We start from the raw sequence: 16,414 nt of genomic DNA on the forward strand, positions 1-16,414 counted from the left end.
ACAGTAGAGCCGGTCTGCGCCCACACGGTCCCCCACACCCTGGCTCACCGACCCCCCGCCCCGACTTCTTTCCTTTTCACCCTCTCGGATGGCTGCGCTGAGTGTGTATCAGTGTCGCAGGGGGAGAAAGAAGGGGTAACATCTAGGTTTAAACACCAGAAACAAATATCCCTTGACAATTTCACGTCATTTTCTGCATTCAAAAGAGAGGTGGAGTGGGGAAGACAGACGCAGTGGGGCAATGAGAGAGGGTCCGATTCGGTAGCCTCTTCAAGGCACGGCTGTGCGACCCTCTCCCGCCCGAGTGCGGGCTCCGGGTGGGTGGACTGACGCCCCTCAGCCCCGCAGCACCGCGGGCCCCGCATGACATCAGAGGCTAGGGAGCGCGCAGAGCGCAGGCGCGGGCGGAGAACCTAGGCGGGAGGGGGCCGACTGGTGCGGCTCGGAAGAGCGCTCCTCCGCCCCGCGCGCCTGAGCCCAGCTCCGCCGGATCCTCGCAGTCCGCGCCGCGCCTCGGGCGTCCAGAGCGCGCCGCATCAAGCGCCGCCTGCGGCCGCCCAGCCCCATCCTGCCTCCTCCTCCTCCTTATCTTTCTCCTCCTCCTCCGCCACCGGACACGCAGCCGCAGGCCGGGGCCGGGACGCAGCTGGGGAGTCAGGGACGCGCGCAGCCAGCCCTTCCCCCTCCGGCTCCCGCACCGCCGGCCGCCTCCCCTCGCCCTCCTCCTCTCCCCTCCCTGCTCCTTCGCTTCTCCTCCTCCTCCTCTCCCAGCCCCAGCTGCCAGCACCATGTCCGCAGGGGGAGATTTTGGGAACCCACTGAGAAAATTCAAGTTGGTCTTCCTGGGGGAGCAGAGCGGTAAGTACCCCGCTTATTCCCCGGGTTTGGAGTCGAGCCCACCCCCGCCGCCAAATCATCCACCGCACTGGGACCCCGACCTCGGCTCGAAAAGGCCCCTCGGTGCCGGGGTAGAGGAGAGGTTTGGGGATGGGGAGGTCGTGGCCGGCTCGGAGGGGCTGGCAGGGGAGGCTCCAAGGGTAAGGACCGACGAGGCGCTGGGGCCAGAGGTGGGGGTGAGGGTGGGATCTGGGGTGGGGGCTCGGGGTGCGGTGCAGGTGCGGCGCGGCGGGGAGACCGGAGGGCGGCGGCTCGCTCGGCGGCGCCGGCCGCGGGCGTGAAGGCTCCGGGCTCGCTGGCTCGCTCGCACTGCGGCACCGGCTGCGGGCGACCGCGCAGGTGGCGGGGCGCCGATGAGGGTCGCAGGGAGGGCGAGTGCACCTCTTTAGAGAACGAGACGGCACTGGCGTCTGGCCGCTCCCCAAACCGCGGCACCGGAGGGGCTCCCTGGGGCCCCTGACGGGAACCGTAATTGCGGACACGTCCAGGCCCTGGGGCAGACGGCCGCGGGGAGAAGACCGACATCTGTCTCTTCTGAAAAGAGCAGGTGCAGATCGTGGGGGAACAGGGCGCCTACCTCCCCTGACTTACGTCCGACTGGGCACAGAACGTTCTAGACCCGCTGCCCTTCGCTGCTGTGTTTTAGCCGCTTTGAGGCTCAGGGGTCTGAGCAATGACAACAGGGGTTCCCAGTGCAGGGCAGATTTGGGGGATGGTACCGGGGCGCCTTGCACCAAGAGCCGCAAAGCCCGGCGCTGGGCAGAGAAAGGACCAGGCGACACGCCCTGCCTGGCTTCCCAGCACCCCTCCCAAGAGCGTTCTCGGCGGATTCTTCCAACCCCCACCTCCCAGCTAACCGCCCTTCTTGGGGGAGGGGAGGCCACCGTGGCAGCGGGCCAGGGGCCAGGGAGACGGGGAGACAAACGGCTTTCCTGCTGTCTGGTAGCTCCCCTGGGGAAAGCATCTCTGAAAGCCAGGTTAGTCCTGAGGAGGGAAGACCAGACTGAAGAGCTTGGAGCCTCTGACACTTGTAGGAAGGAGCAGTTCTCAGAGCATCTCTGCAGAGGCCTCTCACCTGAGGCTGCGGGGAGACAGGCTGGGCCTTGACCTGCTCTGGGAGAAGGCTGTCTCTGGAGGCAAGACCACCAGCTGTAGCTCTACAAACCAGTCCAGTTCACCTGGTTTACTGCCTGTCTGTACAAGGGGCTGCAACACACACAACCTTGGGAGGACCTGGTGAGCTCCAGGAGCTGCTGTGATGTGTGTGTACATATTGGTTGTGGAGGTCACATGACAGTCGCCTGCCTGCCGCTGCTCATTACCTAGGATGGAGGGATGGCTCAGAGAAGGGTGTCAGAAGGTGGCCAAGCTCTGACATGGGTTTTAGGGCCAAGCTGGGCATTTCTGAACAAGACAACTCATCCAGCCAGCCCTGTGTCCTGGACTCTTGAGCTTCTGATCTTAGTAGATTCCAGTTTCACAAAACTAACTTTTTCTTGTGCCTAAAAGGATTTGGGAGTAGAGGGGTTGGTCTTCACATTACAGTGCTAATCTTACCAGTGCTAGAGCCCTGGGAGTTGAATTCTTAGCTGTGTTCCCTTGAGGAGATTTCGAAGCCTCTCTGAGCCTTAGTTTCTGTCTCTGTAAGATGGTTGCCTGAGGGTTGTTCTCTTACCCCTTCATGTTTCCTCAGTGTCTCTCAAAGGGCTGGACCCAGAGAGGTTGTCAATAAACACGTTTTTATTCCAAGTCTGAACATGCTTCAGTGAAGGGCCAGGGGTTTGATAAGGAGAATGCATCTGGTGTGTGTGAGTGAAAACTCTGGGCTCCCTCAGAACCTCTGATGGGCTGAGGCCTTCTGCAAACCCCTTTTGCACCTAAAATCACAGAAACAAGAGCTGAGGGCCTCAGAGAGCGAGCCCCCACCTCTTCAGCATGTTTATAAGGGAAGTTCAAACCCCAGGATGGGGTGTGGACCCAGAGGTCTATTGTGAGTTGTTAACACTTCTGGGACTGGAACTCATGTCTCCTGTTCCTAGTCACTAACGTGCCATTGGGAAATGAGTTGACCTTGAATTGGGAAAGACAAGAATTGGGAATCTTTACTTCTTAGGAGGTGGTGGTTACCAAACTCTACTCTGGCCAGGATTGTGGCTGGGTTGGGTGACCTGGTGGGAATGCCAGGCTAGTCGTTTGGGATCATGGTTTCTGGGCCCTTTGAATGTGGTCATTAGGGGAAAAGGCACTGCCATTAGCCACACTGGTTCTTTCTGGCAGGGACCTGTAAGGCCCTGAAGACTCCTCCCACTTTGTTATATCATTAGTGGGTTATTTACCTTCAATTTTACAGAGCTTTGGGGTCCCGGAGTTATGCAGGGGACATGTGCATCCCTGAGCCTGGCGAAACAGACTTCCATCTTGCCTGCATGCACTTTTATACATGTTGGTCCTTTGTGCCCACATCCTCCACAGCCTGTGTAGTGGAAGGAGCCGCTGAATTCTGGCCATCACCTCCACCTTGGGTCTCCCTCCCTGTGTGACGTTGGAGGTCCCTCCCCTTCTGTACATGGGGAACTCAGGTCTGCTGAGCACAGCAGAGACTTCTAGAACAGCAGTGGGCTGGCCTGTATAAGCTGCGCCTGGAGGGGGTGCTCTCTTATAGTCTAGAGGTATTCTCTCTAGAGTGGCTCCTCAAGGTGTTCCAACCAAACCTGGTCCCCAGCCTCCTGGAAACGGGCCAGGGGAAGGAAGTGGAGGGCTGTGGCCTTCTCTTGTTTCCTGTACCTGGCATAATGGTGGCATCTCTCTAGGCCAGTGGGCAAGGACAGCTGGGTCCCAGAGAGGAGTGCCCACCCTGGAGCCTAGTGATGAGGAGGGTGCCCTGAACCAGATAATACCAGGGGCATGGGGCCTTCAGAGATATACTGGGGACCAGGTTTGGTTGGGACACCTTGAGGAGCCACTCTAGAGAGAATACCTCTAGTCTATAAGAGAGCACCCCCTCCAGGCGCAGAATGATTGCTTGCCCTGGATTGTGGAATACAGGGCTGGCCACTGTCAGCTTGGCAGGGGGAGGGATTGTGCAGAGAGTGTTGTAGACCCAGGATGAAGGGTTTCCTTGCAGTGGGGAGGCTGAACAATCCTCTTGGGGCTCAGATGGCTCTCTGAGCCTGCTGGCCTTGCTCTCATGCCACTGGCAGTGGTTGGGGAGAGGGGGTGATGCACACTAGTCCTGATTTGGGCACTTGGTGGCATCCAGAGAAGGGAGGCATGAGCAGATATCTGAGGAAGGAGCTCACCTCAGGGACACAGCCCTGCTTCTGAGTTCTGCTGGCGTTCTGAGGGGTCTCCGGCTTCACTCAGAGCTTCTGCAAGTGTGTGTGGCCTGGAGGAGGAAGAGTGCTGTATCTGCTGCACGCTGGCCTCTGCTAATCTCCCTTCCCCGAGACTCCTCCAGCCAGAGCAGGAAGACGGGTGGACCCAAGTTTGGTCTACTTCCCCAGGCTGAGGTCAGCAGGCCAGCTGCCCCCCTGACTAGGTGCCCCCCATTCCCCCTGGCAGTGGTGCTGCTGGAGGTGCCATCCACACACTGGACGCAGTGTGAGTGGTGTCCCTGGACTCGTGCCGCGCAGTGACCCTGCGGACCCTGCAGGCAGCGTTGTTGTTTAGTCATTTGCTCAGCCATCCCTCTCTCCCTCCCCCACCCACGTCTCCCTTCCTCCTCCCAGCATCCATTTATTCATTCAGTCAGATCTTTGAGTGGATCCCTGCCTCATGGAGCTTACAGTCCACTGGGGAGTGCAGATGTCTGCGGGTATAATTCCAGTAAAGGTCTGCGAGAGCCGTGACGAGGGAGAAACAGCTGCTGTGGAAGCACGTAGCAGGGTGTCCTACCCACCTTCCAGGGTCAGGTGACCACGGTGCTTTCTAAAGGCTTCAGAGGAGAAGAGGAGGAGATGCTTCTACAGGCAGCATGCTGGGCTGAGCGCAGGGGGTAGGTCTCACAAGGGGCCCATCCTCTCTAGGAAGCTTTGTTCATTCTTCTCCCCACTTTGTAGAATAAGTGTGTGGGGTGGGGAGCAGGATGCTGAAGGTGACCCTCAGGCTTGCTACTGCTGAGAAGGAAGGAGCTGTCCATCCACTTTCATCCCAGTCCTCACTGCTGGCTCCTTCCCTGCCCATGGCCGGGCCCACCCTGGACCCCTGCCTTCCCACCATGCACACTGCCACAGCCACCCCGGAAGCCCACCACTGGCCTGGTGACTGTGCCTAACCCCAGAGGTTTGCTCCTCCCAGACCCGCCAGCCCTGCTGTGCCCAGTCTAGCTGGGCACTTGCCATGGCAGAGCTTTGCTTTTTCTGAACATTTTTAAAAACAATCATATGCTGCCCCGGGACCTCTGTTGTGTTGATTATTTAGGATTTTAAAATGTTTACTAACTTTTTGAGGTACAAAAACCCTACCTGAATTTTAAGCCCCTTAAGAGCAAATTTCAGCACCTAAGATCTAGTCACCTTTCCCACCTGTCCAACTGCAGGAGGTTTGTACTTATTAAATATCTCATTTGAAAATGATGAGAGATCTTTGCTGTGTGGGATTTGCTGATGGCCCATCAGTACACTGAAAGTGAAAGGAGTCAAGGCGGCTTTGAAATAAGGTTCTTTCTCCTGACACCTGCCACTTTGTCAAGCCAGAGGATTTTTATCCACAGCACTTGAGTCTTCGTAGAGGATTGGCTCATTTCATCCTTGGTTGTGCTCAACTCACCCTTCATCTTATGGAACCTGAATTTCTTAGGGCACCCCCATCCCTACCACCATCTCTGAAGAACTGTGAGAGAGCAGCAAGGCCCCCAGAGATGGGGCAGAAGGGACACATCCAGCTTTCTGTGAGATCCAGTTTGAGTCACCAGGAGACTCAGCTTCTTGGTCCTGCTTTTTCTCTTCCCAAGTTTTCTCCCTGCCTTAGTGGCTGGGTAAGAGAGGGAACCTTGGATGTTGGATACAGATCCAGAACCTTTGTTTTATTTGATTAAACAACTGGGTATATGAGGTCAGACACACACAGACAGACACCAAGACAAGAGTTAACCTGTACTCAGCATAAGAAACAGAGCTTCCCGTGTGGCTCAGTGGGTAAAGAATCTGCCAGCCATGCTGGAGACCTGGGTTCGATTCCTGGGTCAGGAAGATTCCCTAGAGAAGGAAATGGCAACCCACTCCAATATTCTTGTCTAGAGAATCCCATGGACAGAGAATCCTGGCAGGCTACAGTCAGGGTTGCAAGAGTCAGATACAACTTAGTGCGTGCTTTCTTCTTCTTTCTGGCATAAGAAAAAAGTGATATCCTCAGTGCTGATGATAAATGCTCAAGAACCAGCCAGAAGAGAAACAAGAAACTGTGAGACCTGGTTTTGGTGGTGCAGGCGTAACAATAATTACATGGTCTGATTATCATTATCATTTGTAGCCTCCAAATTGTAATGAATACAATTAAAATATAACAACATCATTGTCCTTTTACATCCCTAAAATTAGCCCATGAATAGTTATCCTTATAGGTGTTATCTTGACATTGCAAGTCCACCCAGGGCAGGCCTGAGGGTGGTACCATCCGTGTCGCATCCAGGCTGCATAGTGTCCCTGTCTTCCCCACCGTGTCTTCCACTGTTACGAAATGAATGAGCCATTGAATGTGCAGGGCTGTCTGGTCTCAGTGTAAATAATTTAGAGAAACAAGATGGACAGCTGTGTTGCAGAAGGTGATGAAAGGTTAGGTCGAACTGCAGAATTCATAAACGTCGGGAATGGGCTATAAACGCTGTGCTGGGCGTTTCTTCTGTACTGCTGTCTGTGTGTCTGTCATCATTTTCTATTTCTCACTACAGAGAAGATGGCGGAGGTTGCCAGAGAGAAGTACCCCATGCACCCTGAGATGGCCAGCTTTTGTTAGATCCCGAAAGACAGGCTGCCAGGAAATCAGGCCTTAGGCAGGGCTAGGCACTTAAGCCCTGAGGGGACTGTTGAGGATGAGAAAGCCAGTTTCTGCTTCCTGGAACAGGGCAGGGAAGAATGAAGGTTCCTAATGCCTGAGGACTCCTAAGAGAGCTTCTAATACCAAACTTGATATTTCCAATTCCCTTTATTATTTCGGTAACATTGGCCCTGAACTAAGTGAGATCATTTTGAAAAGTAAATTTTCACTACCATGATACAGTATTATTTTAGTAAAATGATGTATTTTTAATAGAAAGGCATATTTATTTTGGTCTCTTGGTAACAAGGCTGGTGGGAGCCCAGGTGGCTCAACCACACGTCCTGGACCAGGTAGCAGTCGTTCCTAGGGGGTGACATAATCAAAGGACAGACCTGGGTGCAGGAGAAAGCAGATTATTCCTCACTCCTGAGGGCAGGATGGAGCCTTTAAAGTAAAGGCTGCCTCCATAAAATGCTCGAAAAGCATGGCATCCGGGAGCCCCAGCAGGAGCTGGGCGCAGTGGGCAGGTGAAGAAGGGGACTTCTTTTGGGTGCATTCTGTGCTGCAGACCTCAGCTTTCTTCCAGGGCCTGGGCAGCTGGGGTGGGGCTTCTTGCCTTCACGGGTTTCCCTGGAGCAAGAGGTTTCCAATATTGGGATCACAGACTGACTCAGTTTCCCCTGTGGCTGGAGAGGAGGCGAGGGCAGGTCACAGAGACTGATTTGGCCGGGAGCTGGGACTTTCTCCCAAGGGTGGTGGGGAACTGGCAGAGGATCCTCAGCTGGGGGGTGGCCTGGTCACCTTACCAGGGAAGGAACCATTATTCTAGAGGCTTGGAGAGGAAGGGAACATGGTGTCCAGACCCAGCCAGCCCTTCCTGACAAAATGGAGTTGACCCTTCTGGGTTCCTGTGCCCTCCCCCAGTTAACCCAAGTGGCATTTGGGAAAACCCAGTGTGCTCAAGGCTCCACGCAGGGAGCCATAGACATGGGATTCATCCTGTTTGGCAGAGGCTCTGAGAGAGCTGGTCACGCCCAGCGACTCCCTGCTTATGTGGCAGGTTGGAAATCCAAACCCGGCTCACCATGAGAAACCGTGAGCTGTTGGGCCTTGTGCCTCAAAGGCAGGCCCAGGCTTGAGGGGGGCAGGGAGACAGAAGAACACTGAGGTTGTGTGGAAACGGGGTCCATATTAAGTGCCTCCTGGGAAATCACATGTCAGGCTCTTTGCTGAGGCAGAGCTGGCAAACAGCGTGGCCGGTGTGGGGTGCGGGGGTGGGGGTGGCCTTTAATTCCCCCAGACTGGTAGCAATGCTGAGGCCCCGAGCGGGGAGGAGGGCTCTCGGAAGGAAGCAGGGTCTCCTCGAGGGAGTCTGATGGAGCTGGGATTGCATAGCAGGCCCTCTGTTCTCATACAGCGTGAGCTGCTTATCTGGGATGGTTTAAAGGGAGCTGATAGGGATGGTGTCACTAAAGTCCTCTAAGTCAGCCTTACTGCCATGGAGGAAGAATATTCCCCAAGTTCTAGCTGAGAGCTAATTACACAGGAGGGAAGAACCAGTCACTCTGAGAAGCTGGTTCCCACCAGCTCTGGGGGTAACCCTTCCTCTGGCTTCCTCTTCCCTCATAGTCCTGGAAATGTCAGGGCCCTGGAGACCCTGATTCTGTCCGGTGCCTGCCATCAGCTGGCCACGTGGTTGGATTAGCCCCAGCCCATCTCTGGCGTTTGCGATATCCCTCTGGAGGCTAGCGGACCTGGTGATCATGGGCCAATGGAGCTCTAACTGGTTCTTTATTCAGCACCAGCTTAGAGTAGGATGCCAAGCCAGTAACACTCCCAGCCTGGACACAGCACAGGATAGAGGGGTTGCAAGGATGAAGACACGGGATCAGGGTCTCTGCCAGCTGTCTCCTGTGCAGCTGCCCTGGGCATTCTAGGCCCACCCACCTGGGTCCAGCCCTCCCTGCTGTGCCCTCAGGCTGCTGTGGTTCATCCCTGCTAATGATGTGTTTGGCTCAGGTTGCCAGGCAACAAGGATAGAGCTGTCTTGCCCTTCCTGCCGGGAGGCATTTATTCCATACAGAGGACTCATGATGAGGACAGTCTCAGGTACGCCTACTCCAGGACACTTCCTTCTTCAGGCAGGTGGGCAAGTGGTAAGCAGGGATGGCTGGGAAAGGCCCAGAGCCAAAGCGGGGTATGCAGTGTCCACCACAGACCAGTCAGGCTTCTTGACCCAGTCCTGGCTCCCACTCCAGCCCCATCACCAGCGCTGTCCTTTCAAGCCCTGGGCTTCCACCCCGGCCTGGCCCTTTCTGTCTGGGTGTTGGGATGGAACAGGACCCCCTGTGCTCATTTCCCTCCCCAAGACAGTAGAGTCTTCATGACTTTCATAATGTACTGATTGCATCAATACATGACAATGCTGAGTGCTCCAGAGGAGGTCATTTTGTTAATGAATAGTAATGGTGATCTCCCCTTGCAGATGTGTGAGGGGGAGAGAAGTAAGGGTTCAAGGCTTGGAGAGTCACTCATAGACTCTCTTTGTGTAGTGAGCTGCAGGGCGTGCATTCCTGATCTGACAGGTGGAGCTGCCCATCCCATTTTATAGAGGGGGGAAGTGAGGCTGTGAGAGGCGGAGGCACTTACAGAGCGTGCAGGGCCAACAAGCTGCTACCGCCAAGCTAGGAAGGACCCCAAGGGCCCTGAAAACCCCAAGGTAGTGTTTTCCCTGCTTCCCAGCCTGGCAGGGAGCCAGCCAAACTCATCCTGAACTCCCTGGCCCCACAGTTGCTCACAGGCTAAGTACCTCAACTTCACTGCTACTGTCCTTCCCTAAGGACATGGCCCGGGGACTGCAGGCCAGAGGTTCTGCCCTGTGAGTGGAATAGTGCTTGACCCAAGGTAAGTGGGTCGTAAGCCTCAGCCAGTGTTGATGGGAATATTAAGTACACAAGCAAGCCTGTGGGTGTGGTCTGCTGGGGAGTCAGGGAAGGCTTCCTGGAAGAGATGGTATACAGTAAGCAAGAATTCACTGGCAGGTGAGGGGAAGCATCATGAACATCCTGGCTCATCATGAGAGGGCCCGGCTCTGCCAAGGCCAAGGCCTGTGATGGGCATGGGTCTTCCAGGGAATTGGGTGTGCTTCACGTGGCTGGGCTCTGGTGTGGTCGGGGGAATGTGGTGGGAGGAGTTCTACTTGGGGAAGCAGGGTCAGGCCACATGCCAGTGTCTGAGCCTTCCCCATAGGTAGCCAGAACACACTGGGGGGCTTCAACCAAGGAAGGGTGTGTCTATAGGTTGAAAGACAAAGATATGATCAGGTTGCAAGCAGGTGCCCTGAACCAGGCCTCTGGGAACATTCAGAGGATGGAATTTGGAGAAGGGCTTGTGACAGGTGTCAACTTGAGCTTTCTTCCAGGCCTCAAGTTCAGCTCTGCTGGGGATGTATATTTTCTTCATCATTTCTCTGTTGAGTGAGGACTCGGAAACAATGAAGGGATGGGGAGGAGGGGGTTTTGTCCTCTGCAAGAGCACACTGTCCTCAGATGTACCCAAACTGGCTGCCTTAAGCTCCTCAATCCTTCAGCCCCTACATCCCCTGGGTGCCCCTGGACTGCTGGCTGCCCTTCCAGGCTCTTCCCATCCTGCTCAGGGCAGGATTCACCACCTGGTGAGAAGCTGCTGCTGGGTGTGTGCATGCCCCAGCCCTCTTGTAGCCTCCTGTTACTGCCTCCCTTGGTGGGCTTCCCATCCAGCAGACACCTGACTCCCTCTTTTGCTTTCTTCCGTGGATTCCCCTTGTTCTTCTCTGTGGCTTCCAGCTCCCCTAGCAAGCTCAGGGATCCCTGAGGACTGGAGGGAGGCCTATATGGAGAAGAGCCTCCCTCCCCACCTGGGAAACAGAAACCTGGTCTTGAGTGGGCTGCACAAAAAGCAAAGGTGGGAGTCAGGGAGCCAGCATGGAAGAAAGGTCCTGCTGTCCTGAACCCAGCCCCCACCCACAAGCCAGGTCATGGTCTCATAGTCTGTTCTGAAGGCCTGAAATGCCACCCTCCAAAGCCCTGGTAACCTCGGCTCCCTGCCCCTCCTGTCTTCTGGCCCTGGAGGTTATTGAGCCCCACCTGGGTATTCCTTTGTCAGTGTAGCTCGTGTCAGGAGAATATCCTAATTGGGAGTCATCAGTGGTCACTGCTGGAGAAGGCAATGGCACCCCACTCCAGTACTCTTTTGCCTGGAAAATCCCAAGGACGGAGGAGCCTGGTAGGCTTCGGTTCATTGGGTCGCTAAGAGTCGGACATGACTGAGCGACTTCACTTTCACTTTTCACTTTCATGCATTGGAGAAGGAAATGACAACCCACTCCACTGTTCTTGCCTGGAGGATCCCACGGACGGGGGAGCCTGGTGGGCTGCCGTCTATGGAGTCGCACATAGTCGGACACGACTGAAGCTACTTAGCAGCAGCAGCATCAGTGGTCACTGCACATTTCAGTGGGCAGGGCCACATTCACCATCTGTGAGGTCAGAGTGAATAGGGAGACCTGTGCCCTCAACTGGTGCTCACCAGCGGTGTCACCCCTGCCCGGGTTGCTGGCCCAGAAAAAACCAACCTGGAAGTTGGCAGCAAGCAGCTCAGCCCAGCTTTGACCCGTGCAAACCCCTGCTCCATACCCTTTTTGCCCTCCTCCCCGGGGTAAAGGCGGAACCAGGAAACACACTCCTGGCTTGGGACTGCAGAACTGCAAGTGTGACCTCCACACAGGGGACAGGTCCCTCTTGGGGAGGGGGCAATGGAGAGAGAGGTAGAGAAAATGTTCTGTGCTGACCACGTTGGTGAGTGGGGAACAGACATCACACAGATGGAGAGAATCAAGTGAATCATTCAGAACAAGCATTTCTTGTGTATTTCCCCATCCAGTGAGGGGTGAGGGGACAGGGGAGGAAAATGGGAGCATCAGGGGTGCCAGAAAGAGAAGGCCATGGAGGCACTGAGGGGAGGCCCCCCACCAGACACAGACGCCAGAGCGCCACCATCATGGGGCTTCTGGCCGCCTCACGCTGCGGCCTTGGGGAAGCTCGGCTGGTGTAGGCTCTAGGCAGTGGTGCTGTCCACCCCGATGTCCTGACCAAAGAGAATTAAAGGATCCTGTGGAGACACTTATTTCTGTTGGGCACAGGAATGATGGGACTAATTCTGTATTCAGGTGGAGGATGAGGTGAGAGGTCGAGACCCGCTGCTGTGAGGAGGCTGATGACCCCTCACCAGGCAGAGCAGGAGTGGAGAGAAGGGCTCTCACTTTGTCCTGGGGGATGAGGGAGGCATTTGTCAGCTCACTGCACCAGTGCTGCGACTCCAGGCTTCCTTGAACATTCTGGTGCCTCCACAAATCTCTTCCCCACTGGGCCACCACGGTTCCCAGACTGGGTGGCTGCAAGTGGGGTCAAGCCTTGGATCCAGGAGATTGTTTGGTTCTGTTCTTCTTTGTGTTAAGAGCATTTCTGAGAAGCATTTTTGGGGAAATAAAAAAAGCCACTCTCAGATCAGCCACTTATTTTGGGATATTAACAGATCCTACTTGCAGCACCAGCATCCGGAAATTCTCCCCTGATTCTAACCCATCACTCCCCCACATCCAGCCGGAGCACTGCAGGCTGCTGCCCACGTCAGAGTGTGACATGCAGGTCTGGGAAGGTGTCCAGCTAGCCCACCCACCCTGTTGTCTCCCACCTGCGTCAGAAGAGGGCAGAACTCCAGAGGCTGGGCCAGAACAGCTCTGCTCCTTCCTCTGTTGTGTAGCTAAGGGTCATCTAAACCAGAGGTCTAGCCCAGACAGCAGTGTCTGCTTGTCTCTCCACCTCAGCCGGAGGGCTGGCAGTGCTGTGGGAAATGTATGGTGAGGTAGTCACAGCCTCTAACAGAGAGACCTGTGAGGTTCTGTTGCAGGTGCCCAGCCACTGACACCGCTGCAGGAGAGGAGGCGGAGGCTAAGTCCAGAGGAGAGGGGGCATCTTTTAGGAATGTGAGATGGTTTGGCAGATAAGGATCTAAGGTGACCCTAAATGAGTCACCCTTGTGTAGTCCCTTGAATCAGATGGAACCCAACACTTGCTGCTTAGCCAACATAGTATGGCAGGGATGATAGCTGTCACTCCCATGATTGTAGTTCTGAAAGACTCCTCTGCTGGCCTTGAAGGAGTGAGCTTTTGTGTTGGGAGAGGGTAGTGAGGGGTCGATGGCATCCCACTCCAGTACTCTTGCCTGGAAAATCCCATGGACGGAGGAGCCTGGTAGGCTGTAGTCCATGGGGTCGCTGGGAGTCGGACACGACTGAACGACTTCACTTTCACTTTTCACTTTCATGCATTGGAGAAGGAAATAGCAACCCACTCCAGTGTTCTTGCCTGGAGAATCCCAGGGACGGGGGAGCCTGGTGGGCTGCCGTCTATGGGGTCGCACAGAGTCAGACACGACTGAAGTGACTTAGCAGCAGCAGCAGTGAGGGGTCATACGGCGAGGAACTGTGGGTGTTTCCTCTAGAGGAAAAGCAGACCCTGTCCAGAGCTCCCCGAAAAATGGAGACTCAGTCCTCCAGCCACGAGGAAGTGAATTCTGTCAACCACCACAGATGGGAGTTTTGAAGAGGACCCGAGCTCCAGAAAGAAATGTAGCCCAGTCAATACTGTGATTGTAACCTTGTGAGACTCCAACCAGAGGATCCAGGAAAGCTGTGCCCAGACTCCTGCCCCAGGAGAGTGTGATATAATAAATATATGTTGTTTTGATCCACTTCGTGGGTTTGTTACACAGCAACAGATAACTAGTACAGATGGGGTGAAAATGTTTCCAGGGAGGACACACTGTAGAGATGCTCTCCTTTTGCAGACAAGGAGTTGGAGCTTCCAGGAGGGGCTGTGACCTGCCCCTGGCTAAGCAGCTGGCTGGAGCCCCCCTAAAGCAGGCATTGAGGTAGCCCGAGATTTGGACCCTGGTTCTTTTCCTTCGTGTAACGTTGACCAAACCCTCCTGCTCCCTGGGTCTCTGATTTTTCCTCTGTTAAGTGAAGGGCTGGATCGGGTGATCTCTAGGTGCCTTCTTGCCATGATTTGGTGTTCTGAGGCCACTCTGATCTGTCATCCTTCTGGAAGCCAGGCTTCAGGGCCTCACTGCAGTTGAATCTCTGCTGCTCCTCCCTTGTGTTTCTCCCAGGGCTTCAAGAGGCAGCACTTTCCTGACCTGGGCACACTTCAGTAAGCCTGATGGGCTCAGACAAGCCTCTGAGGTGGAGTTCTGGGCTGTGCACCAGGAGAGTTAGTATCTGACTGCGACCCTTATTCTGTGTGATCCTGGGCAATGGCCCCTCTTCTCTGACCTCACATCTCCTCAGCTCAGTGAGAGGCGTGGTCAAGTTTAATTCCAACGTTCTCGATGGTTCCCACTCTCTGTGGTGCTGCTTTGGAGCTTGTGGGATGGAGACAGGTGAGGCTGGCTACATTTTTTTTTCTGGTACCCAGGCATCCAAGTCCAGGAGGAGACCTGGATAGCCACCCAGTTCCTTGTTTCCCAAGCCTGGCCCTGCAAGCACCCCAGTGCCTGGCCAGCAGTCATTTCTGGTCCACAGGGCTAGAGACAGAATCTTCCTTGCCTGCTGAGATATAGAATGCATCTTCCACCCCAGAAACATTGGTCCTTGTCTCTAAATTTCACCTGCAGGTCCATCCCTACTCCCTGTGTGAAGCCTGAGCAGATGCCCTTGAGCCCATCCTGAAGGCAGGAGGGATCTTCTTTCTGTTGATTGAGTGGGGAAGTCTCCATGTCCATTCTTGGCTCACCAGCCTGAACATGCAGTGGCCTGGGATTTTGCCTGTTTCTTCTGTGGCAAAGCAGCAAGGTGCTCAGAGTGAGCAGACTGTGTGAGGGTGTGCAGGAACAGGGAGGGGTGTTGGGCCCATACAAGTGATGGGAACAGCCCCTGTGCAAGGGGAAGCCTTGGAGTCAGCACTCCTGATCAGCCAGCCCAGGGTTCCTCAGAAGGATGCCCTGTCTCCAGCAGCCTGTGACCTTGAGGCCACCTTCTACCTGCACAAGGGACCTTGGTCTCATGACCAGGCCTCCATGCATGGAGGCTGTGGGTCCATTGTCACAAGGCCCCTCTGACTGGACCTCAGCTGATAATCTGGGAAACAAAAGCCATGGCTCTCTGCACTCTATCTACCCACTCTGTCACTACCCCGTTCTCCTCTCCCTGCTGCTGCTGCTGCTGCTGCTAAGTCGCTTCAGTCGTGTCCGACTCTGTGCGACCCCATAGAAGGCAGCCCACCAGGCTCCCCTGTCCCTGGGATTCTCCAGGCAAGAACACTGGAGTGGGTTGCCATTTCCTTCTCCAATGCATGAAAGTGAAAAGCGAAAGTGAAGTTGCTCAGTCGTGTCCGACCCTCAGCGACCCCATGGACTGCAGCCTACCAGCCTCTTCCATCCATGGGATTTTCCAGGCAAGAGTACTGGAGTGGGGTGGCATTGCCTTCTCCCTCTTCTCTCTAGAATGGGGCTTTTAACAGCAATGCCACCAACAATTTGCCTGAGGAAGAAAAGTGTAAATGTACATATATCATTTTGCAAACCTCCGTGCTGTGGATGGGCCAAGTGTTCTTCTCAGTTAAATAAACTAGCAAATTGCATTAACATCAGCCTTGTCAACAGATCAGCTGGTGGTGGGAATTCAGTGTGTCCTTCTTCCTGCTCTCAAATGTGCATATCCTCACCGTGGGTGAATTCTCCATAGCACCCATGCAACTCTCAGACATGTGACATGATGGCCAGTGTAGGGTTTGTGTGGAGCTGGTCTGAGCCTCAAGCTGACTGGAATGGAGCACATTCTGCCCACCCAGGGTCTGGCTGTCCAGGGAAGCCAGGCCTGGGGGTAACTGTGTGTGCTGTGGGCAGGGCTTCTATTCTAGCTGGGGATGGAGGGTAGCTAACACTCAAAGCTTGCTGGTGCTGGTGCTTTGGGGACATGGAGGGGAGATTCAGCACCTTTTGAAGCTGACAAGAGTGTTTGAGATGGTTCTCTGAGGCAGAGAGGGTCCAGACAGTGGGTGGGCTGATCACTGTGTGCTCAGATCTCAAGGAGTTTTTAAGAAATCCTGATGATTTCTCAGTTTCGCAGCTAAGACATCAGGAGGACTAGAGAGTTTCTTCACACACCAGGGCTTCTGGTGCCTGCTGGGTTGAGTGTGTGTGTGTGTGTGTGTGTATTGCATGCATCTTGGTGAGTACGTGCCTGTGTGGTTCTGCCGGGTTCTGCCCACCAAGCTGGCCTGTCAAGGCTTGCTCCCTCTCCGGTCTGTGGTTAGAAGGGCTCACAGCAATTCCCACCCAGCAAGGTCCTGGTTCTCTGTGAAGACTGTTGATGCCAAGTACAGTTATATTCTAGTTCCTTAGGAAATTTTCATGTTGACCAGAATGTTTAATCAGAACAAGCCATTTCCTCAATGTGTTCAGAATCTGAGAGACATGGATATAGTGTCTATGCACTATATGT

General features: G+C 54.8%; 1 protein-coding gene across 1 annotated transcript in view; it reads left to right on the plus strand.

Moving 5' to 3' along the window:
• The first annotated feature begins 378 nt into the window (after positions 1–378).
• RAB6B (RAB6B, member RAS oncogene family) overlaps positions 379–16,414 on the plus strand; it is a 57,922-nt gene continuing 41,886 nt past the window's right edge. Inside the window, exon 1 of the mRNA XM_055569649.1 lies at positions 379–858. Coding sequence (XP_055425624.1) covers positions 789–858 — 70 coding nt within the window. The 5' untranslated portion in view covers positions 379–788. The remainder of the gene's footprint in view (positions 859–16,414) is intronic.

Source organism: Bubalus kerabau, chromosome 2 (genome assembly GCF_029407905.1).
Source record: "Bubalus kerabau isolate K-KA32 ecotype Philippines breed swamp buffalo chromosome 2, PCC_UOA_SB_1v2, whole genome shotgun sequence".
In the NCBI taxonomy this organism is placed as follows: Eukaryota; Metazoa; Chordata; class Mammalia; order Artiodactyla; family Bovidae; genus Bubalus; species Bubalus kerabau.